Source organism: Eptesicus fuscus, chromosome 17, assembly GCF_027574615.1.
Source record: "Eptesicus fuscus isolate TK198812 chromosome 17, DD_ASM_mEF_20220401, whole genome shotgun sequence".
NCBI classification, from domain to species: domain Eukaryota; kingdom Metazoa; phylum Chordata; class Mammalia; order Chiroptera; family Vespertilionidae; genus Eptesicus; species Eptesicus fuscus.
The window spans coordinates 53,840,005-53,862,613 of NC_072489.1; the positions used below are offsets into that span (position 1 = coordinate 53,840,005).

Consider the following 22,609-nt stretch of genomic DNA (forward strand, 5'->3'; position numbering starts at 1 on the left):
AATCAGTGTTCTGACATCCTCGAATTGTGTGGAGGGAAGTAAAGGTATTCTTCATCTTTAGACCAATGACCGCGGTGCAGGGCAGAAGTCAAGCAGAGGAGGCAGGCTTTGCAGGGTTTGCCGTTGGGGACTTGGGCCCACGCTGGCCCTGCCCAGGCTCTGCATCCTCCGTCTGCATCCCCATCAACACCCAGTGGGCCCTAGACACTGGCATTCAAACCACAGAGCCCAGCGTAGGGCTGACGGGGCTCAGAATGTTCCCTTCTCCAAATGCTCATGTAAAAGAATGAAAGGCCCGGCCAGCGTGGCTCAGTGGTTGAGCATCGACCTATGAACCAACAGGTCACCGTTCAATTTCTGGTCAGGGCATATGCCCGGGTTGCAGGCTCTATCCCCAGTAGGGGGCATGCAAGGAGGCAGCCGATCAATGATTCTCTCTCATCATTGGTGTTTCTATCTCTCTCCCCCTTTCCCTTCCTCTCTAACATAAATAAAAAAATATTTTTAAAAGGGCGAAAGCCTTCAACACGGAAAGAGAAGACTCCAGATGTGACCTTTGTAGCATCCTGGCTGAGGCACAGGACAAGAGAAATGGGGGATGGGGGAGAAGAGTGGACACCCCAGTCCCAGGGCATCGCCCAGAGAGAACACCTTTAGCCCAGCCAACCCTCTGCTGGGGGTGGAGAACATGGTCTCGGAGCCGAGGGTAGCTGGCCTCTATGCTTTGACCAAAGTGATGTCTTTGGGTGGTTGAGGGCTTTTCACACCAAGAAAGCTTCCAATCTGTCATTTTCAAACTAACTGCAAAGATGATTAGCAGAGTTACTTGGGGGCTTCTCCACTGCAGTGATTTTATTTACCCTAAACGATTGCTCCTATTCCTTGGGGCCTGTTCTTGAGGTCCTGGGAGGAAACCCCACAGGAGTGAAACCCAGCAGGGCAGCAAGCAAGTCCCATTTCCCACACCTACTAGTAGGAGCTGGCTGACAGCACTGGCTTTCTGGAGCCACCAGGGGGCGCTCCAGCTCTCTCTTTGGAGTCCCAGAACGCAGTGCCTGGTGTTCCTTGTCGTTTGATAAGCAGAGTGGACCGTCAGACACGGATAAACACACACGGGCCTTGTCTGTGTAAATCCCATCTACTTCTTGGCAGGTGCGCAGGGCTGACAGAACCTCGCTGAGGCTGCTTCCTCATCTGGGCCCCGTGGGTTGTGGTCACAGGCCTTGATCCCAAGGGACTCCCAGTCTGACCTAGGGTGGTGGAAGGACCCACGGGCCAGGCGTCAGACACGTGTGTGCCGCGTCAGCTGTGTGCCATGACCGAATCACTTGTGGTTTACACGATGGTAAGTGTGACAGGACACACACGCCACACAGCAGAGGTGCTGAGGGCAAACCCGTCAGCTCCCTCTCAGGACTGGACGCCAGGGAATGCTGCCCAGAGGACCAGAGCAGACAGCTGGCTCTAGCCACTCTCTCTGGCCTGGGCCATGGGCAGGGAACAAGGCCAGCAGGAGGGATGCCCACTCACTGAGCCTCATGCCCCTTCCCATGCCTGGCCAAGAGTCCTCACCTCTCACCCAAGCTCTGTCTTCTGCCAGCTCCCTCACCCTCCGCCAGTGTGTCTAGGATGCTTCACTGTTCGTGTTTGCCAGCATCTGCCACTCCTGGCCATGGACTTGAGTGGGTTCGCCCTGACCCTCAGCCCCAGGCCACAGTGTGTCTCTGAGCCTTGGCCAGTCTTCATTCCCCCCAGGGAGCATTGCATCCACCTGCAGAGCTGATTTCTTAGCTGGGCGAGATGGGTAATCTACCCGGCCCGGCACACAGCACTTCGCCCACCTCCAGGCCACCTTGGCTGGGTGATGTCCATCACCCACACAGGCCTTGCATCTGCAGCATGGCTCTCCATTTAAACGAAAGCCCTCGCGAAGATCCTGCCTGAATGCACAGCGCAGGGGTGCCATCAAAACATGCAGCCGTGAAAAATTCTCATTTCACCCCAATGCACCAGAGCGGCAGCGGTGAGGGGGAAGAGGGCGGGAGTGTGGGCAGGGGTGGCGGGGAGAGGGAGGAGCAGGGGAGAGGGGAGGGCTCTAATGCCACCTGCAATTTATTTGCTCTGGTCCTTTTGTCTGTTTCAGAGAAAGATAGATCACAGTTAAATTCCAACAAATAAACAAGTATGTTTTAAAGTCCTACAAAGCCTACAATTTTAGAGAAGGTTTGATTTGGTTGACACCAAATTGATTTCAACCCATCCTATTTCCGGTCTAATGCTGGGCTCCTTGCATCAAGAGCAAACATACTCATAACGGCTTGATTCTAAGTGGACGGACTTGGTATGAATATAGAGGAGGCACATTAATTTCCATCCTTTTGAAAATAAAGTGAGACGGCGTGTTTTACTTCTCAAAGATTAATTGCCCCTCGTTTTCATGCGGACTCCTAGCTGCTCAGGCCTGAATGATCACGGCACCAACGGAACCCCAAGTTGGGGCTTTCGTTTTCATAAGCAGCAGAACCCTGATGGCCGCCGGGGTCGGGAGGCGTCCTGGGTGCTAGGACCCCTGGCCCGAGGGTGCTTGGGGGAAAGAGGGGAAACTCGAATGCTCAGCATCTGGTTCCTCACAATGGGGACCAGACGGCCTGCCTTGGACTGAATGTAAATCCAAACATTCCCACCGTCATAGTAACTCAGAATAGTAACCCAGAAGGGCACAATAACCAGAAGAATAGCCCGGCTGGCGTGGCTCAGTGGTTGAGTGTCAACTTGTGAACCATGAGGCCCGGTTTGATTCCGGGTCAGGGCACATGCCAGGTTGAGGGCTTGATCCGCAGTTGGGGAAGCGTGCAAGAGGCAGCCGATCAATGATTCCCTCTCATCACTGATGTTGCTCTCTCCCTCTCCCTTCCTCTCTGAATTCCTTCCTCTGTGAAACCAATAAAAACATATTAAAAAAATAAATTACAGTGGAAACGTGTTGCTTTTAGAATTAGAACAGCAGACATGGAAGAAAATGGGGCAAGGCGAAAGGCATTGGAAGAGGGCAAAAATCTGACTCAGGGATCCAGGGGAGGCCACCACGCCACGAGAAGGTGGTGGCTTAGCCCGAGTGCCTGCCTCCATCACTGATCACTGGTCCCCTCCCTGTGGGATTCTCAGCTGACTTCACCCTGGCCTCAAAACCATCACCCCCACCCACTCTCCGCTGACCCTCCCCCTCCCTGCATCCCCAGGCCCACCCGCCCCTGCCCAGGCCACAGGGAGATCCCTCAGCTGAGGCATCAGGCGTGTTTGTGGGCAGAAATGTGCCCGTGTGTTCCTACGCAACAAAATCAAGTGCATGTGTAGGTGTTCCGTGTTTTACAAACTCTCCTCCTTGGTTGTTATAAGATTAAAACAATTTTCTCCCTCAGTAAATGCTTCCTTTCAAAGCCACCAGAAGCACATAATTCCCGGCCCATTTGTGCTTCTATTTTCTAGGGGCCTGGAGGAAATGGTGACTGAGGGGCCTGCTCCCTTGGAAGAGGCCAGGGCTGGGCGAGGGATGGACAAGAAGAAGTTATGCTGTAGTGGCAGCTCTGGTCAATGTTTCATTTATTTTAAAGTTCAAAAAGAGATAGGTGAGCATCGTAGGTCCTCCGGGAAGGCTGGGAGCGCATGTTTAGAGGGAAATGACTCCTTTATCCTCAGTCAATTTCATGGACACTCTCATTAAAGCGCAGGGAATTTTAAGGTAGCTCGACTCCTATTTTAAAACTGTAGTTGAGGAGTTCTTTAATGCCTGGATCGGTTTTGCTGCTGAGATATCGAAACATTGCGGAGCCGCGGCCCATTTTATTTTCCCGAACCAGGATGGGACATTCATGCACACCTGAGGACACAGGAACATTGTTTAAAATCACAACGGATTTCAAGGACAATGTACACAAGGGGAGAGAATGAAAACGCTGGCCGGTTTGATCGGGGGGTGGGTGATGGGTGGGGGGAGAGATACCAACCTGCGTTTGTCCTTGAAACATACATTCACCTGTCACTGATCAACGATGCCAGTTTGCTGCCGTGCGCCTGTAAAAGCATTCCCGCTGACTGCAAGCGGCTCCGTGTGTGTGACTGTTTACATAATTACACAGCGAACATTGCAGTCTTTCGGATTTAATGCATGTTTTAACAAGCCCTTCCACTACGGCACAGGCTTCTATAATCAAATCTTTCTTTCCAATTAAAGCACGATTAGAAACGGTATCTCAGTGTCACTGTTACACTCTGCCGAAGGAAAATATTCAAGGATCGCTTGGCGGGAAACCTGAGCTCACCCAAGACACCTGACCTTAAATGCCACCTCAGACCACCAGGGAGGGCAGGGCGCCCAGGCTGCGGGCCTCGGGTCCTGCGTGAGAGACACAGACCTTTATCCTGGGGCCCCTACTTGGGGCTTGACCGAAGGCAGCGGATGACAGCCCAGGGCGGCCTAGAGAGCTTGAAGATGTCTGTGACGCTGAGCTTGACCTCCAGTTGCCAGCACACGTGTCATGGGCCAGAAGTGGTGGGCAAATGGCTACCAGAGAGATCTCCATCTGGCCTTGGCATTTGAGACAGCATGATGGGATTCCTGGTGGGGTCACCTAATCTCACCGCTTCATTGTGGCGATGTAAAACAGGGGCTCCCAGAAGATACATGGTTTGCCAAAGGCCACATGTTCATCATTTTGTCAAACAGAGCATCTACCACCCCCAACTTAAGGATCATCATCTCGTTAGAGCAGATATGCAAAGGGGTGCTAGCTCACGGAGCTCAGGGCAGCCTTCAGGAAAGAGGGTTCTGACCCGGCAGAACACCTCAGGAACAAAAAATATATTCACTCCAAATCCCTGGAGCCTCTGAGTGTCATCATATCTGGAAAAGGAGTCTTTGCAGATGTAATAAAGTTAAGGATCTTGAGATGAGGAGATCATCCTGGATTATCCAGGTGGATCCTAAACTCCATGACGAGTGTCTTTAGGAGAGACCCAGAGAAGGGGAGGTAAGGACGGCGGTAGAGATGGGAGTGATGCAGGCACAAGCCAGGCCTGCCAGGAGCCACAGGAAGCCACAGGGAGAGCCCAGGAAGGATGCTTCCTGGAGCCCCAGGGGCACCGTGGCCCTGCCCACACCTTGATTTTGAACGTCTGGCCACCAGAACTGGGGACAGTAAGTTTCTGCTGCGTTGAGCCACGGGTACATGGTCATTTGTCACAGCAGCCACAGAAAACGAATGCAACTGGCCAAATGCAGAGGCCACCTGCCTGCTCTGCTCCCTGCCCGGGGAGACCGTTAGGGACTGAGTTTGTGTCCCCGGAAATCCACATGTTGAAATCCCAGTCCCCAATGTCATGGTCCCTGAGGGTGGGGGTTTGGGAGGAGGCATGAGGGGATGGGTGGCATCGCAGGGGATGAAGAGACCAGAGCTCTCTTTCTGCCACGTGAGGACACAGTGAGAAGCAGGCAGTTTGCAACCAGAAGAGGGTTCTCACCAGAACTCGATCAAGCTGATCTCTGACTTCCAGCTGGACTGTGGGAACAGGTTTCTCTTATCGGTAAGCCACTCAGTTTACGGCACTTTGTTATCAGCCCCAGCTAAGACAGAGATATACAGCCCCAGCTAAGACAGAGATATACAGCCCCAGCTAAGACAGAGATATACAGCCCCAGCTAAGACAGAGATTGACCCACCCAACAGTCAATGGCCAACTTTGGCCTCTGGCTGGGCTCAGTGCAGGAAGTGGAGGGAGAGGAGAGAGGTGAGAGGTGAAATCTCTGGCTCCCCTCCTGGGGTCCTGTGTGGCGGTGCCCCTCAGCCTCATGGTCACCGCTCCTCTCCGGGCAGCCCGCCTGCCCCCCGGACTCTCTGCTCCGGGGTCCCAGTGCGGACTCCCTCCTCTGGCCCATGTCAGCCCTGCTGGCCTAGCCTTGGTCCTACCTAAAGCCCTGCCACACCTTGGGAAACTGCCTGTTTATCAAACATCCTCGAGTAAATCAAGCTGAGCACGCCGTGTGAAAGCTGCCAAGACCCGGAGGATTATGGTTCGCTGGAGCAGTGGCTCTTCCATGGCCTCATGACTCCTAGGAGGCCACTGGGTCGTCACCATTTCTCTGTGACACAGGCAGGGGTGTGGGTGTGACTTTGCCACTTTGCCCCGAGGGAAGCGAGGCTCGGGGTGGTGAACTGAATTTACGACTGTGGTGCTGGAAATCTGGAGCAGAGCGAGGATCCCAGTGCAGCCCTCACCCCACTTCCAGCTCTGTCCTGAGCTGCAGGCCAGGGGGCAGGTCCGGGGTCCCCAGGCTGCCAAAGCCTCCTTGGTCACTGCCAAGGCAGACGTCACTAGTCAGTCATGATACCCTTTCAAACGGAGGCTGGACTTGGTCCTGGGACCTCTCCCAACACAGTTCCCCAGGAGGCCCCAGGATCAGCCGGAATGGGTGGGTAAGTGGCACTTCCTGCTGGTCCTCAGGCCTTCCTGTTCCGCTGGCTGTGCCCTCCACGGTTGCCTGGAGGACAGACCTTCCTAAAGCAGTTCCCCAGACCCCAGTCCTGTGGGTTCCAAGGCAATAAGACAGTGTCTCTCTCTGTGGGGAGAGAGTGCAGGTCTGCTCCACCGACGTTAGCCATGCTGATGACACTATCACGACGGTTATGGTCACGATCATGTTTTTAGCGCACACGTCGGCAACAGGGGACTGCCTCAGAAGAAACGCATCAGTTCTGGGCTTTGCAGGAGTCATGGGTCACAGATTTGCTGGCGGGAGTCTTGGAAGGCAAAGGCTCTCTAGCGCCTCTCCAGGCCTGGCCTGCTCCTGCCTCTGCTCTGGAGGTCCCTCCCTCTCCTGCAGAAAGGGGATTGGTGAGGAGAGGCAGAAAGGTACTCGCCCTGCCTGATGCTTCCTCTTGGGCATTAACAGAACTGGGGGGAACGGGAAAAGGGAGGCCTCCAGAGAGACAAGGGGCAGCCACCTGGAACCCATCGCGGCAGGGACCTTCGCCTCACTGCAGAGGGCCCCTGGGCAGGGACATGGCAGGGACCTTCGCCTCACTGCAGAGGGCCCCTGGGCAGGGACATGGCAGGGACCTTCGCCTCACTGCAGAGGGCCCCTGGGCAGGGACATGGCAGGGACCTTCGCCTCACTGCAGAGGGCCCCTGGGCAGGGACATGGCAGGGACCTTCGCCTCACTGCAGAGGGCCCCTGGGCAGGGACATGGCAGGGACCTTCGCCTCACTGCAGAGGGCCCCTGGGCAGGGACATGGGTGGGTTGGTGTGGAGAAGTGGAAAGCAACCAAGACCATCTGGGAGGAAAATGTGCACTCAGAGCGCAACGAAGGCGAATCTGCAGTTGTGAGCTGTCCTCGTGTCAGAAACGAAGGGCCGTCTTCTTTGTTTTCCTCTGATTAGTGAGTGGCATGCCCAAAATTCGACTGCGTGGCCGCATGCTTAACACCATTGGTTCACCCTGCCTGGATGCCCCCTGAAGCCCCTCCCAGCTCCCACCATCTATTCTTTCTGAAACATTTTTATCATCTGACCCTTGACAGGAAAGACTGGCTATGTAAGCCCCCCAAACCATTGTTCTCCCTGCTCAGCTTGCACCTCCAGCGGCAGGGACGCCTGGCCCGGGCAGCCCCACACACAGAGCAGAGGATGCTGGCCACGTGCCAGGCCACATGATGCTCCATGCCCTCTCAACCTGTTCTCAGAGGCCCCGGAGTTTTCAATAGCACCAACCCCCGACTTCACAGCGCCCACACCATTGCACTGAAGCAGCCAGCATAAAAGGTGCATCTTGCTCACAGCTCAGAAGCCTAGCTCGAACGGCCTGCATGGTCATGGGCTCCAGGAGACTCTTCCACTCACAGAAAATGGGGGTTTCCCTCTCTTCAGAGTGATGTAAGCCTTTCTAATGAGAAATGCCAAGTTTAAGGTTCTCGAATCCTCCAGTTTTGGGTATATGGATTCAAAGACTCCTGTTGATGCCAAAGGTTATAAATTGCTTCAACTATCCATTTGCTCAGCTATTTTATTGCAACTGAACTTTAAATATATATCTACCTAATAAAAGAGTAACATGCTAATTGACCATATCTTCGCAACGCTCACCAGCCAATCAGGAGTGAGTATGCAAATTAACCCAACAAAGATGGCAGGTTAATTTGCATATGCAGGTGCTGAGCAGCTGGGGATGGAGCGGGATGCAGGCGTTCCGCACCACCCCAGCCACTCCGAGCCTCTGGGCAGCGTGGGAAGGCAGAAAGGCAGCTCCGTGCTGGAGCGGAAAGGCTGCTCCGACCAGAGCTAAGGTGGTGCCGGCAGCCAGGGGAACGAAGGCCCATTCTTGCACAAATTTGGGCCACTAGTGTGTGCGTGTGTGTGTATGTGTGTGTGTGTGTGTGTGTATGTGTTTTTTCAGAGAGCGGCTGCCCCCTGTATTCCCCACACTGGGAATGGAGCCCACAACCCAGGCATGTACCCTGACCAGGAATCGAACCGTTGACCTCCTGGTTCATAGGTTGATGTTCTACCCCTGAGCCATACCGGCCAGGCATGAGCTTATTTTTCTGATGGGAAACAATCCTTGGATGACTGGTTTAAAACAATTCCAAAACTGGTCAACTGGGGCGGGGTGGGGGGGAAGAAGGGGAGGATCTAAAGAAAGCAGGATTTAAATACTGCTTGAGCAATTCAAGTCATGACATCCGCTTTTAATATGTCTCCTCCCTTGTGTACACCAACTGTGCTGCTGGATGTGGAAAATCAAATCTACAGTTTGCCAAAATCATCAGAACTGATAACGCTGACCTGCGTTCCAGAGTCAGGCAGGAATACTTTGTCACAGGAGGCCATCCCCTCTTCCCCAACCAGGTTTGTTTATTTCACATTGAATTACCTTTCTTTTTTTTTTTTTGCCTAGGAATCTGGAATTGGAACTTGCACTGCTGGTGGCTTGTGATTTTCCCAGCTCTCTAGAAGCTTCTGAGATCTCATTTTTTCTCACAGAGGCTTTGTCTGTAGTGAATGAACCCTGGCTACAAAGTCGGCTGGCTGGCTTAAAACAATGGAGTTACAGAGACAATAGGGAAGAAGGTGCTGAGCGCTAACCCCGACACAGCGTCTGCAGTCACCTCAGAGGAGCCACTCCTGACGCTGCAAGTTCAGGGACAGGTTGGTCTGCTCTTCACTCCCTCCCTGGCTGTGGCAGAGGAAGCCAGCGGGGGTGCAGCGCCCTCGCAGCTACACGGAAGGATTCTGTCTAAGATTTCACTGTGCTCCGCCACTCCAGGTCTGTCGGGCTGCCGGCAGAATGCAGAAGGGGAGGACCGAATAGTTGGAATAGTTTAGGCTCATTCCTTCTTTCCCCCCCAAAAACCTCTGCCTCCAAAATGGCAGTCATTCAAGATCATTTGCAGGTGGCCACTTCTTAGCAGTCCCAAGAGCCAGACAGCAATCATTCACCCTCCAAGTACACATGAAGGGACGCGGTTGGCTTCCACTCACCACTGTCTCCCCAGAACTTATCATGTGCCTGGCATCTAGGATGCACTTAGTAGGTATCAGCTGCACGAACAGCTGAAGGCACCATAACTGTTGTAAACTACAAGCTGACAGGCTAAGCAAGAGCTTTCTCAGAATCAGAACTGCCAACAGATGCAATGCGCTCCCCGAGTGTCCATGCCCCTCCCTTCACTGGAACTGTGCAAGCATGTGGGGTGTCGTGGCGCAGGTTAAAGCACCGCAGAGATGGCCGGATGGGATTTCCTTCCCTCCTGTTTTAAAATCTCATCAACAGTTCATGTACCCTGCACAAATCCTAAAAGGCCGGTAAGAAAAGTCAGTAAATGAAGTCATTCATAATCTCTCCACCAAGTGTGACCGTTAACACAGTATGTCCTCGTGGACATTGGCTACGTCGCATTTCATTATATGGACAAATACTACTTTAATTAGTGTGGGATGACATAAATCTTTGTACATCTCCTAATGTTTAATCATAGCTCACATTTATTGGATTCTCCTAAAACCCAATGAGGTGGATACTTAACATCATTCACATTTCATATTACAGACCAGGAAACTGGGCTTGAGAGAAATCACGTAATTTTCTCAAGATCATAGACTAGCAAATGGCAGGGCCAGATTCAGATGCCAGTAATATGACTTCAGACTCATGCAAAGGTTTCACTGATGTTTGTTGAATGAATGAGTGAGTGAGTGAATGAATATGTGCTCAACTGCCTGCACTAGAAAAACTGAGCTTCTCTTAACTGGCTGGATGGTTCTTATCTACAAACTAGAGGCCCAGTGCATGAAATTCATGCACTCGGGTGGGGGGGGGTCCCCTCAGCCCAGCCTGCACCCTCTTGCAGTCCGGGAGTCCTCAGGGGGATGTCCAATTGACGGCTTAGGCCCACTCCCCTTAGCATTGCTGCGGAGGTGGGAGAGGCTCCCGCCACCTCCCCTGAGCTCACCAGTGGTGAGCCTGGCTTCTGGCTGAGCGGCATTCCCCCTGTGGGAGCGCACTGACCACCAGGGGGCAGCTCCTATGTTGAGCGTCTGCTCCCTGGTGGTCAGTGCATGTCATAGCTACCGGTCATTCCACTGTTCGGTCCATTTGCATATTAGCCTTTTATTATATAGGATGCTCTAAACCTTATGTCGCTCATCTCTTCACAGGTCACTCTATGCCCATGCAAAAAATTGGATCGCTTTGACAACATAAAGAGCACTTCCTTGGCTCCAACTCCCACCAGCTATTGGGAAAATCTTCCCCAAGGGGAGACTCAAATATCTCCTTGGGTGAGCCTACCCACAGCCTCCCGGGGTCCAGGCCAGCCCAGGGCCTGCACCGCTGCAGGCAGAGCCCACTCCCGTCACTTCCAGCCACCTGCCTCCCCAGCTCGCTAAAGCTGATGGGCCCTTGCAGCCGCTGAGATGCTTCTGTGTCCACTTCCAAGGTGTGGAGCCACCTCCCACTGGTACAGACACTGCCATCGAGCAAGTGCCACGCACACGGCCAGCACCAGGCCCACCGCCTCTGCTGGTGCGGCTGTCACATCACTGGAGCTACTTGCTGCCCAAGTCCACACCTTGGCAAGCTGCCCTTTGGGCTCTCAGAGTGGGGAGGCCAATGTGGGAGCCAGGAGATGAGGGACAGACTGAGTGCAGGACATCATGAAGAACTCAATATGACCTTCTCCTCAGAATAAAGCTTCGTTCTGGACTCTCTTAGGATTTCCTGGGAAGTGACCTGGTCCCTCATGCAAACAGATTCCTGGAAAGCCCAACTCACTTTCTCAAGACTTTTCTCTAACTCCCACAGGGGAGAGTGAGGCCACGCTGGGCCCTGCCTCCCACAGCCCTCTCCTCCTGCGGGCTTGCAGGTGACCATGCGTCTTTCCTCTGCTACTCGGAGGCTGAGCACCACCGCCGAGTAGTGGCTCGTCTTTTAAAATTCACAGGACCTCACGCGATGCACTTGAGAGCCCACCTGGCCCTTGACTGTGCCCTAGTTCCCTTTCAGCCCTGTTTTCACAAGCACCGTTCTTGTTGTTTTATTCCATTACATCTGAAAGGCAGCGGAGTTGGGTGGTGGCTAACATGCACACGGGAGCCAGGCCGGCTCAGCTTGCCCTCCTCAACTCTCAAGCTGTTTGACCTTAAATATGCAACTTGAGCCTCACAGTCCTCATGGTAAAGCGATATCTGCAGCGGTGCCTTCTTCACAGGATTAAGTGATATAACAAGCGAAAGCACTCACAGCTACCGGCACACAGAAGGTACTCCATAGGAGGGGACATTTATTATTGCAATTATTACTGTAATGGAGAAGAATGTGGGGTTCTGTAGGGGACACAAAAGAGAGGAAGGTCAATCTAGCCTGGGGGTGTCAGGAAAACTCTGGGGAGGAGGTGGCATAATGAATAAGCGCGTGTCAGTAGAACCAGGGGGAGAAAGAGCATTCTAAATGAGTTTGTTCAAAGGCCCTGAGGTATGAAACATCTTGGCAGGAGAGCTGCCAGTAGGTCAGCACAACTAGAGTAAGGGTTCAAGGTCAAAGAGAAGCCAGAGCCAGATCCCAAAGAACCGACCAAAAGCCTTGAACAACAGGAAGACAAAATCAGGTTTGTCTTTCAGAAAAATTTAGGTAATGTCCACCTGAACATAATTTTCCCTCCCCAGGGTCACTGTTATGATGATCGGTTATCACAAAACCACTGGAGTATATACACTGAGTGGCCAGATTAGTATGTGTTCAGAGATCATAATAATCTGGCCACTCAGTGTATAATGCCAAAAAACACGGGACTTGTTGTAATTCACAGTTCTTTCCTCTGTTCACAAGTCTTCAAAAGTCTTTGTTTGTTTGAGTGTTAATGATGAACTGGCTTATTTTTCTAGGCTGGTTTAGTTGCTGCAAAAGCCTTCTTTACCAGTGGCATCTTCCGGATGGGTTTTAAATGCTCATCTTCCTAACCACAAGGAGAGTCGTAGGGGGCCCCTTCTGAGCATCGTAAGAGCCGGACACAATCATTACCCCTCAGGGTACACAGACAGTAGGCAGTTTGGGTCAGGACTGGGAGATGGAGGCGGCTGCGGGAGGCGGAGCCAACTTAGGGGTTAGTACTGGAACTGGAAGTGAAACATGTCCCAGGATAACAGCAGCATGAATAAAACAGTAAATAAAATTTTAAAAGTCACTGAAGAAGAAGAAAAAGAGCAGGCGCTGTGGTGTGAAAGGGAGGGACGAGATTGCAAAGAGTATCTTTCGATGGAATTTAATGACAAAGGAGGTCCCTGGAGGGAAAGTCTGAGACAGGCAACTAACCTGTTTGAATACATATAGCTTCATCTGTTCACGTATCATTCATGAGGTCAGCCTATTAGCCTTGCGTTCATTCTCTTTGTACATAAATGTCCTGGGTGTTGAGAAACTAACTGGACACCCCAGAACCGCACGTGCTCTCCGGCCACGGAGGACTCAGGAGCAGGAAGGGCTTGCGGCTCCCGGGCACCTGAAATGTGCCAGGAATTGTCCCAGGTGTGCTGATACACGCTGCCTCTAAACGGAACCTCCACGACACCCCTTTAATCAAATCAGCAGACATGCACAGTCTATTTCTCTGGCCCAATTTCCACTGTCCCATATTAGAGAAAACAGAGGCAGCAGGTGGGGAAAGATCATTGGGTGTGGAAAATAAAGCTAAAAACGTAGTTTCAGACACCATCACTTTAATCTCCCTCCTCCTTCCCAGAGCTGTAATCTTCGCCTCTCAGAGTCCTCACAAAACAAACATTGCTTTTTTTTTAGATCATATTTTCCTTTTAACACAACATTTCCCCAAATGCCCATGTATTAATCCTTGTCCTTCTTGTCTAACAGTCCCACCAACACCCTCAGTACGCGTATGTGTATTTGTGTGTGTGCGCGCACACTCAAGTGCTGGTGTGTCGGATTCAGGCACAAAGACAGAGTGCCGTCAGCCCTGCAGGATCTGCCAGTACGTCGGCCAAATCCAAATTCTGGACACGGATGTCCCATCCCTGCCATGGGAGTGCCCCTGTGCGTTGTAGTTGCTGCAGCCTGGGGCTGCTGAGCACCAGGGGTATTTTGCTTGTTTTAAGTTGTTATAAAACAAAAACCAAGAAAAGTAGGGGGGAGGGGAAATAAGCTAATCATATCAACCCATCAGTTGGTACTCGAACTTAGCATGTGTTTCATAGTCAGCTGAGAAATTCAAAGAGCGTTGTAGAAACACTTAAAGCAAAGTGGCAGGATTTCTATCAATCACTCTTTGTTTCTCAGACAGTAATTTTTCTCCTGAAAAATCAAACCAACAATAAATTGTTTATTGAGCACCTCGTGTGTGACAGGTACTCTAATGCCAACTGAATGTTATAGGATTTGTTTTCATTCTTATCTTTTCTTCTTTAAAATATGTAAGGCCTTGATCAGGATGTGTTAGCTGTTTTCTCTTCCAACCATTTTATTATTACGAATGTCTTCAGAAGTTTAACACTTTGGTGGCTATGCAGAGTTTTCTGGGTCTTTATTGCTTTGTTTTGTTTCTACTATTGTTTTTTCACCTAAATTTTTCTTCTCCTACTCTCTGATTTTTATAGGGAGAAAAAAAATCTAGCATCTAGGTCTGAGACTACTCGAAATGTCTGGGCTGGGGATTGCTAATGACCTCCCAGAGACAACCCAAATTGCTGATTTAGCAAAGCCCATTCTTGACCTTGACACAAGGCAAGACAGGCAAAGGGGAAGGACTTGGGAGGGAGCCGTGAAAGAAAAAGGATCATAGAGGCGCTCAGATCTCCCCAGTCCCCTCCCCCATTCAGCAAACACCTGGCTGAGTTGGAAAACATGACCGGTCCAACCTTCCTATTGGCACCAATTGAAGCTGTCAGCTCTCGGCTTGTCACCAGTTGCACTGGGAGGCCCCGGGCAGCCACAAGAGCCCTAATTAGGCAGAAATGACACTTCTACAACTGACCTGCCAGGACCTTTGGCAAACCATTTAACATCATTAGTTAACATTTTTTAAAAGTGTGAATGTAAATGAACAGCCAGTGGCTTTCAATGGAGTTTGTCGGTGGCATCTCCCCCCTCCCTGCTCACTCTTTCTCTTTTTCCATGAATAGTCCACTTGTTTTCTCCAGAATTGGAGGGAGGCGCTGGGGGAGAAGGAAGAAGAGGACCAGTCCTCGGAGAGGAGAGACATGTCAAAGCACAAACAAGCGCAGAGGAGCGGAGAGGCCACCTCTGCCCGCCTCAGCCTGGGCCCAAACAGAGCCGAGCAGGGGACCAGGGTGTGCTCAGCAGGCCAGACTCACGCCAGGTCCCCCCCACCAGCCCCAGACAGCAGCCATTCCAGGCTTTGGGTCAATGGGAAAGGACTTCATTTCCTGACCCCAGTGCCTCTGAAACACCCTTGTGCTCACACCTCCACCTACTTGTTGGCGTTCTGAACAAGCTGATGTTTCGCAGCCGTTTAGCCAACATCCCATGGGTGCTTAAGTCTCCGTGTACCCGTTTTAAAGGTACCTAGTCCCTCTGTAAAGGAGTGATGGTCTAGGGATAACCATTTCAGATGGTTAGATACTTACAGAGATTAGTTCATTTCCTACCTGTAGCGGTTACCTCCCACCTCGAGTCGCACTTCATCTTGTTCTTCGATGTACACCCACAGAATTTATACACGCCAACACTCTCCATCTGTGGGGGAGGCGGGGAAGAGGGTCATTGTGAAAATGTCACTTTGTCTGTCTGTTTCCAAGCTGCTCTCAAATCCTGTGCCCATGCTGGGGGTAGAAGGTAGAAAGGTGTAGGTGGGCGGCTGAGGGGCCAGTTCCTAGCAGGCCTTTGCACATACCACCTACCTGCTTGCTGTGTGGCCCTGGACAGGTGGTTGGCCCTGAGTCTCTGATGTTTTCATAAGATAATGCCTTACTGCCCTAGCTGATTTGGCTCAGTGGATAGAGGGTCGGCCTTTGGACTGAAGGGTCCCAGGTTCGATTCCGGTCAAGGGCACATGCCTGGGGTTACAGGCTCGATCCCCAGTAGGGAGCATCATCAATCAGTGATTCTCTCTCATCATTGATGTTTCTATCTCTCCCTCTCCCTTCCTCTCTGAAATAAAAAAAGAAAAAAAATATATATATATATATATGATAATGCCTTACTCCTTAAACTCAGAAAAAAAAAAATAAACGGGTATATCATGATAACTGGAAAGCGAGCAAAGGTAAAGGAGTGTGGACCACTAAGAGCTGCCAAAATTGAGAATCTGTCCTCTTGCTTCCCAAGGCCCACTTGACAAAGCCACCACACCACAGGCACATCCAGGCCCTCTGTGCAGGCCCGACTCCTGCTTATTCTCGAAGGACTGAGAATACGACAAAGGAAAGTGCAGGAGTGCAAAACAAGTTCTAAACCCACGATCCCATGAGTCACTTAGCCTCTCTGCGGGGTCCCACACAGCAAGGGCGGAAGCGTGTCTGGTCCCTCTCCGGATTTCTAGAAGCCCCGAGGACCGTGGTGGGCGCACGGTAGATGTGCAATACATGTTTACTGGGTGGGAAAGCGATGCGGCCTGCAGCCCCGGGCTCAGGGCAGTCGGGATGTGTGCTTTGGGAAGGGCTCACATACTGGATTTGGAGCGTCTTACTTGTCTCTGAATTAAAGATGAGTAAGATCAAGCGGGCAGTTTGTGGTAGAGGATGCTTGTAACCTAGTCATCAGAGGGAAGGAAAAGAAAACAATCTTCGTTTGGGGCAGAAAGGGAGAGAAAGTATGGGAAAATGTCCTTAATAACAGTAAATGGGGAAGAGAGAGAGAGAGAGAGAGCAGCTCATTGCGATGAAGCATTTAGTGCTTTTAAGCTAAATACCTCAGCATATTAAGCAAATAGAGAAAAGCCAGCTAGAAGATGTCAGCAAATTGAAGCGAACGGGGCTCAGAAAGCCGATAGGAGGTGCCTGGCTTTGACCCCTTTTCCCATCACATGCCTGGCCCGCCTGCTTGTTTAGTGTTGCCTCTCCTCTCCAGCTGCGGCGCTTATTGAAAAGCTCTTGCTCCCTGCCTGGTTTTGGCACATTTTCTGCAGGTGCCTCCTACTGCGGCCACAATGGGCTGCCAGGGAGGTTTAGACCTGTCAACAGCTACGGGGGAGGGGGTGGCGGGGTGGAGGGGGCGCAGCTATTGTCTTAAAGGGCCAGGGACATTGGGAACCTCCCCTCCGAGAAGCCAGCAGCACAGGCACCTGCTAATGAGACGAACCCTTTCTCCGGCTCCCTCTTTCTCTCTTTAATGATTTAACTTGATCGCTTTGGTTCCTTTCTGGAAGGGGAATTGCTCCATTGATCATCTAAAGTAATTGCCTGTAAAACATTGCCCTGCGACCACGACGACTACTTCCCTGGCTGAAAATGTCACAGCAATTGAAAAGCTCTCAGCCCAGTTCAAGAACGAGGTTGCTCAAGAGGACAGTCCTTGCATATGTCCTCAAGGACTGGTGCGTTCAGAGCTGCACGCTTGGGGTGGGACTGGTGGATTTTTAAGGCAGAGAATTTCCCTTCCTGTAGCATAGTCTGATTTTGTGTGAGGTTGTGGAAGACGAACCAAACTGAACTTGAAACTCCCTCAACCCTAAAATTAGATGGTTCAAGGAAAGATTGTTTTTTCTTTCTTTTTTTGTTTTTTTTTAATCCTCCCCCGAGGATATTTTTCCATGGATTTTTAGAGAGAGTGGAAGAGAGAGGGAAAACAGAGAGAAACATCGATGTGAGAGAAACACATGGATCGGTTGCCTCCTCACATGCCCGACCAGGGCCCGGGCCAGGCAGAGGCCTGCAACCGAGGTACGTGACCTTGACTAGGATCGAACCCGGGACCCTTCGGTCTGCAGGCTGATGCTCTACCCCCTGAGCCAAACCGGCTGGGGCGACATTATTTTCTTAATCACCCAGGCCATTCTTTTCTGGGAAGCCCTGAGTTCGGAGGGATGGCCACGTGGGTCAAGTGTGATTTAGGAAAGCATCTTCGTTTCATCACACAGGAAGACAGTGTCTTTGTCCAGGGGGTAGCAGGGGCCTCGGGTTAGGAGAGGAATGATGCTCTAATTGGGTGAGATTTGCTGATTCTTCAGACCTGTCACTTGGCGGCAGCAGCGACACACTGTAGGAACGGCATGACATGCTTAAGTAGTCTCCATGAATACTTTATTAGTCATTGCCAGGCCGATGCGAGGGTGTAATTCACCTGGGGAAAAGCACTTTGTTGTCGGCATCAACCTGCCAGCAAAATAAACAGCTGCTGGCGATGGTTTCATCTTCCTCTGACAGGTGACAGCCCAAGTTTGTATGGGAATAAGTAGACTTTTTCCATCTAATTGGTGGGAAGCACCACTTGCTTAGTGAGATGCTGCCAGGTTCCTAATGTTACTAATTTGGGAACAAAGCTGCAGGTGAGTCACCTTCCAACAGAATGAGCCATGAATCATTTTTGTAGCTGACGAAGTAAGCAGCAGGCGCTTAATACTGTGTTTTAAAAAAGGGCAGATCGCCTCCCTGACAAATGAGAGAGTAGAGCATCCGGCTACAGAGGCCGTTTAAATGGTAAATCTGAAGACAGCTGTATGGCGTTTTTCATGTAAGCCTTCTGAAAGGCCAGGGTTCAAGTTTCATAACTTGTTAGTGATAGATCCTCCCTTCCCCCAACTGACGGACGGAGTATGAGGGGGAAGGATCTATCAGTTAGTAGATGCAGCAGGGTTGTTGTTGTTTTTTTCCTTGGAATTTAGAAATTTTGGATTTTATATTTTTAAATCTTATAATATTGTCAGAATCTATAGCTATTCCGTTGAGGTGATTACATATATTACACCAAAATGTGCTGTATATAATAAAAAGTATTTTTCCTTTACCTACCCACATGGTGAATATAATTTTTAAATTCCTTAAATTTAAACCCATTCACTAAATTGATTCCTGAGTATGAAGAATTACGTTGGCAGCTTTTCACACACAACAGGAGTTTTGTTTTGTTTTTATGGGGAGGGGAGGGAAAGTCTGTGCTTCCATAGCTTATACGGAAAGGTCTTTTAGTTTTTGTCTGTAAAATGAGGGTGTGGAGTTAAATGACCCCAAAAGTTCTGCCTGGCTGTATGATTTCCTTGTCTATAGAAATGATTCTGTAAGACCAATGGATGCGGGGTAAATGCCCAGTTATTTCTAGCAGCTCTGCCTAAGAGATAGGCAGCCAAGACAAAGTAAAAGTGGGCTGAGTTAAGCCCCGGCAGCCAAGACAGGAAAGCCGGACCACCAAGGCCTTTACAAGGCACGCCCTGCAAAGAACCTCCGGGAAGCAGGAATGCGCAGGGAAGGTGGTGGGGGCAGCGGGAGCGAGCGCGGGAGGGTGGCCGGCCTGCCGCTTGTCCTCCGCATGAACTCCCAGAGTGCGAGCGTGAATGGATGGTGTTAACGCTTCTGGAGGGGAAAGAACATTCAAAGAGGAAAACGCAAGCACAGCGTCAGGGGAAGGAATGTCGACCTGCCAGCAGCCACAAGACTGGTTTCACTTTTGCATCCTCTTCTTTGGTTTGTTTGCACGCGATGCAAGAGGTCTGCGTGGAACTCCCAAGTTCAGAGACAACCAAATGGAGCATCGCAGTCCTATTCCTCGTGGATCTTTGTGGCCCGTTTGAAACCACCTGACTTCACGAGGTAGAAATTCACCTTGAATTAAGCTTGTTCCAACTTCATACTAAATAGGGTTTGTCACGATGTTGGACGTGCGTTTAAAAATAAAAGAATGTGTTTTGAAATGCTACATCATTCCTACGTCCACGCACACCTCGTGGATGAAATGTGCGCACCGCGGTGAGAATTACACGCTGGGCTCCAGTGCGATTGTCTGAAGCGGAAGAGCTAACACTCCTAACCGGATCTGTAAATTTACTTATGGAGGGAGAGCCACAGACATTTCAACCTGAGCCCTTATTTACTTGGCGTTTACACTTGTTACCAACATGTATCTCAGCTTAACACACTGAAAGGTTGAGATTCCTCACACTTAAATAAAAAGTTCACATCAGGCTGCGGGATAACAGTACCTGTTGAAAAGCCTGTATTTCATATATAAGGTGTCCTTACTTTCCAGCTAGAAAATCATGTGAATTTGAACTTGGCTTTATAGCTCCTGAATTAATATAGAACTGCTGGCTATGGGAAGAAAAAGGGCTATTTTATGCCTTAATAGAATGCATGGGGTCACTGTAAATGAACGTTTCAGCTGCAGTTCCTGTGACAAAGTCAGACCTCGCTCCCCTCCCCCATGAAGAGCCTGGTTCTACATTTTTTGTTCCTTGCAATCTTCTTAGAATTACGTGCTGCAAAGTTTCATTTCTTTCAAAAGTCAGAAAGCACAAAACAGCTGGAGGAGGGTTCCCATACCGTGTTTCTGCAGTTTGATACAAGATCTCACCTCCTTTCTTCCAACCAGGTCCTTCCAGAGTTACAACTTATTTTAAAATGCACCTGAAAGAGGTGTACTTTACTAATATCACCCGTATGACCGATCCAATGGACTGCTTTTGGATGCCTACCATAAAAAACCTGAAACTTTACCTACACATGTTGTCAAAAATAGATGAGATGGGATGGCATCAGGAGTAGAGTCCTTTAGCCTGAATTTGGAGAGTAAGGTGAATCTCTCATAAACACAGTAATGGTATGGGCTGACACTGATGTGACAGCCGACCGAGTCTTAACCCCGGGGGTACAGACGTGTGTGTGTGTGTGTGTGTGTGTGTGTGTGTGTGTGTGTGTGTGAGATTCTCTATCTGATCCACCACCAGGGTCTAGTTTTGTGCCAAGGAGGATCGTGCTTTTTTCTTAGCATTTAAAGCTTGAAAAAAGAGTGTGAAAAGTTCAAGGAATGCCCCTGGTGAGTTAGAGTCAAACCCAGAAAAACATATGCAGGGAAAAGTAAAACTGGTTACTTTTAGTTTTAAAAATCACAAACCTCACATGGTGATTCCTTTTGTTCTCATACAACAAATAATACTTGAAGATAAAGTCTATTGCAAAAATACATTCAAAGAGATCTTATAATTTTGAATTCTTCATTTTGCTTGTATTGCCTTGCTTTTGCAGATTTATAATTATCTCAAAAAAATGACAACTAATTTTCTAACAATGGGTTTGTGAGAAATATACAGAAAATAATTATTAACTGAACAGATAATATTTTTCTTGCAATGGTCTCAGTTAAGCATTCAAAATGGCTGTATTTTCAGTAAAGTAGTAAGTGGTATATAGGACAATATTCCTTTAAAGCCTATAAATTGATAAACATGCACTTTACTTATTTCAAATACCATACTTAAAAAAAAGCTATGTTTTTGTTCTTACTCTACAAAACACAGTCGTTGATCCTTACCCTACAAAAGACAGTCTTGGACTTTGTATTCTCAACCTCAGCACAGGAGCTGTGTATTTCCCTTATGTGCTGTGAGCCTGGCTGTAAAGAAAAGAAAGCATCTATGATTCGGCACTGAAGTTGAGGTCAGGTCCACAAGTTCATAAAAATCCCCATGAGTGCTGGCATGATATAGTTTTACATCAAAAGGAAATTTGGTCCTAGATCACTCAAACAGAAAGTCCACATTTAACATTTTAGGGGTAGAAACATTCTTTAGAAAGCACAGCTGTTAGCTTAACTGAGACATCTCTCCTCTGTAAAATGCCCTGCTCCATGAATGTGGTTCACAATCTTCTCTATTTTTCAAATCCCCATAAAGATGATACGAAGAGAATGCAAATATTTGACCATGAACTTTGGGGAAGATGGTTACCTGGAGTAGCTCCGGGATATTTCAAATCACTCGGTTGTTCATAAATCAATTCAGACTTTTACAACAGTCTACCAGCGGCTGTTGAACAAGAGGAGCTCCTACGGGGAGTTTTGCAAGTTCCGACAAGGGCAGGGGGAGAGAGGGGGCCCTGGATTCTCACGTCGCCTCCTTTGGCCCTATCTCCATCGCACAAAAAGCATCGGAGATCAAGGCAAGCACCCAGACACTTCTCATCCAAACCTCACTTTGGCCTCAATTATTTATTTCAAGTGAAAGTGCCATCACACAAAGTCATCCTAATATACAGGGGTGGGCAACAATAGGTCTACAGTTGTTCGTATGGAAAATAATAAAATAATAAATGATAACACAAGAATAAACTGTTTTGCATACTCACAACTGTAATCCTACTGTTGCCCACCCCTGTACATCAGCTCTTTTTATTCTACTTTTGTTAAAACTGAGATAATCAAGTTTAAGATTGTATTAGGTACAGAAAACTTTTTTTAAGTACCCCAATAAGCCATTTGATTATTGGTGATTGGATCGTCTATAAACAAAAGTTTGTGATAGAAAATTCTTAAGAAGGTCTAATTTATGCAAGTACCAACGTATTTTTAATTTTTTTTTTGAAAGAAAATTTGATATAAAGCAAATTACTACCACCACCCAACACCATGAACACAATAAGAATAACTTTCAAATACACCAAGGAAACAAACCCACAATGCTAGTATGGTCTTAGATTACATCAACTCTTTATTTCTGTCTGAGTATGACTGCTATATTCTCCTGCACTTTCCTTTTCCTTCCTATGCCCAGACTGAGGCACTGAAAATAATTTGCTGCCTATAGCGTAAGCCGAAGACAGGCATCACTGAAAACATATTAAAAATTATTTCCACTTTAGAAATAACATTTTAGTCTTTCATCCTTACTAAGTCTCTCAAATATTAGTGGAAACATTATTTTTTCTGGGAAACTGATTCTGATCAGTACTACTTTTATTTTTACATATCCACCTAAGGTGTTGAATGCACAATCACAAAATATTATAATTGCATTATTTAATTAAAAACAGGATCCATTATCCCTTGTTAACATACAATTCTGTGTATTTTTTTAATTGTACAGAAATTTAATTTAACATTAGACTGACAATAGAGATTCATCCACAAGTGTCACCTTAAATAATTTTGGAAGTACTTAGGGCTCC

At 49.1% G+C, this 22,609-nt stretch overlaps 1 protein-coding gene across 1 annotated transcript in view; it reads right to left on the reverse strand.

Moving 5' to 3' along the window:
• HSPA12A (heat shock protein family A (Hsp70) member 12A) overlaps window positions 1-22,609 on the reverse strand; it is a 111,999-nt gene that overhangs the window by 82,106 nt on the left and 7,284 nt on the right. Inside the window, exons 2-3 of the mRNA XM_028149551.2 lie at window positions 20,979-21,059; window positions 15,167-15,254 (exon numbers count right to left, since the gene is read on the reverse strand). Coding sequence (XP_028005352.2) covers window positions 15,167-15,254; window positions 20,979-21,059 — 169 coding nt within the window. The remainder of the gene's footprint in view (window positions 1-15,166; window positions 15,255-20,978; window positions 21,060-22,609) is intronic.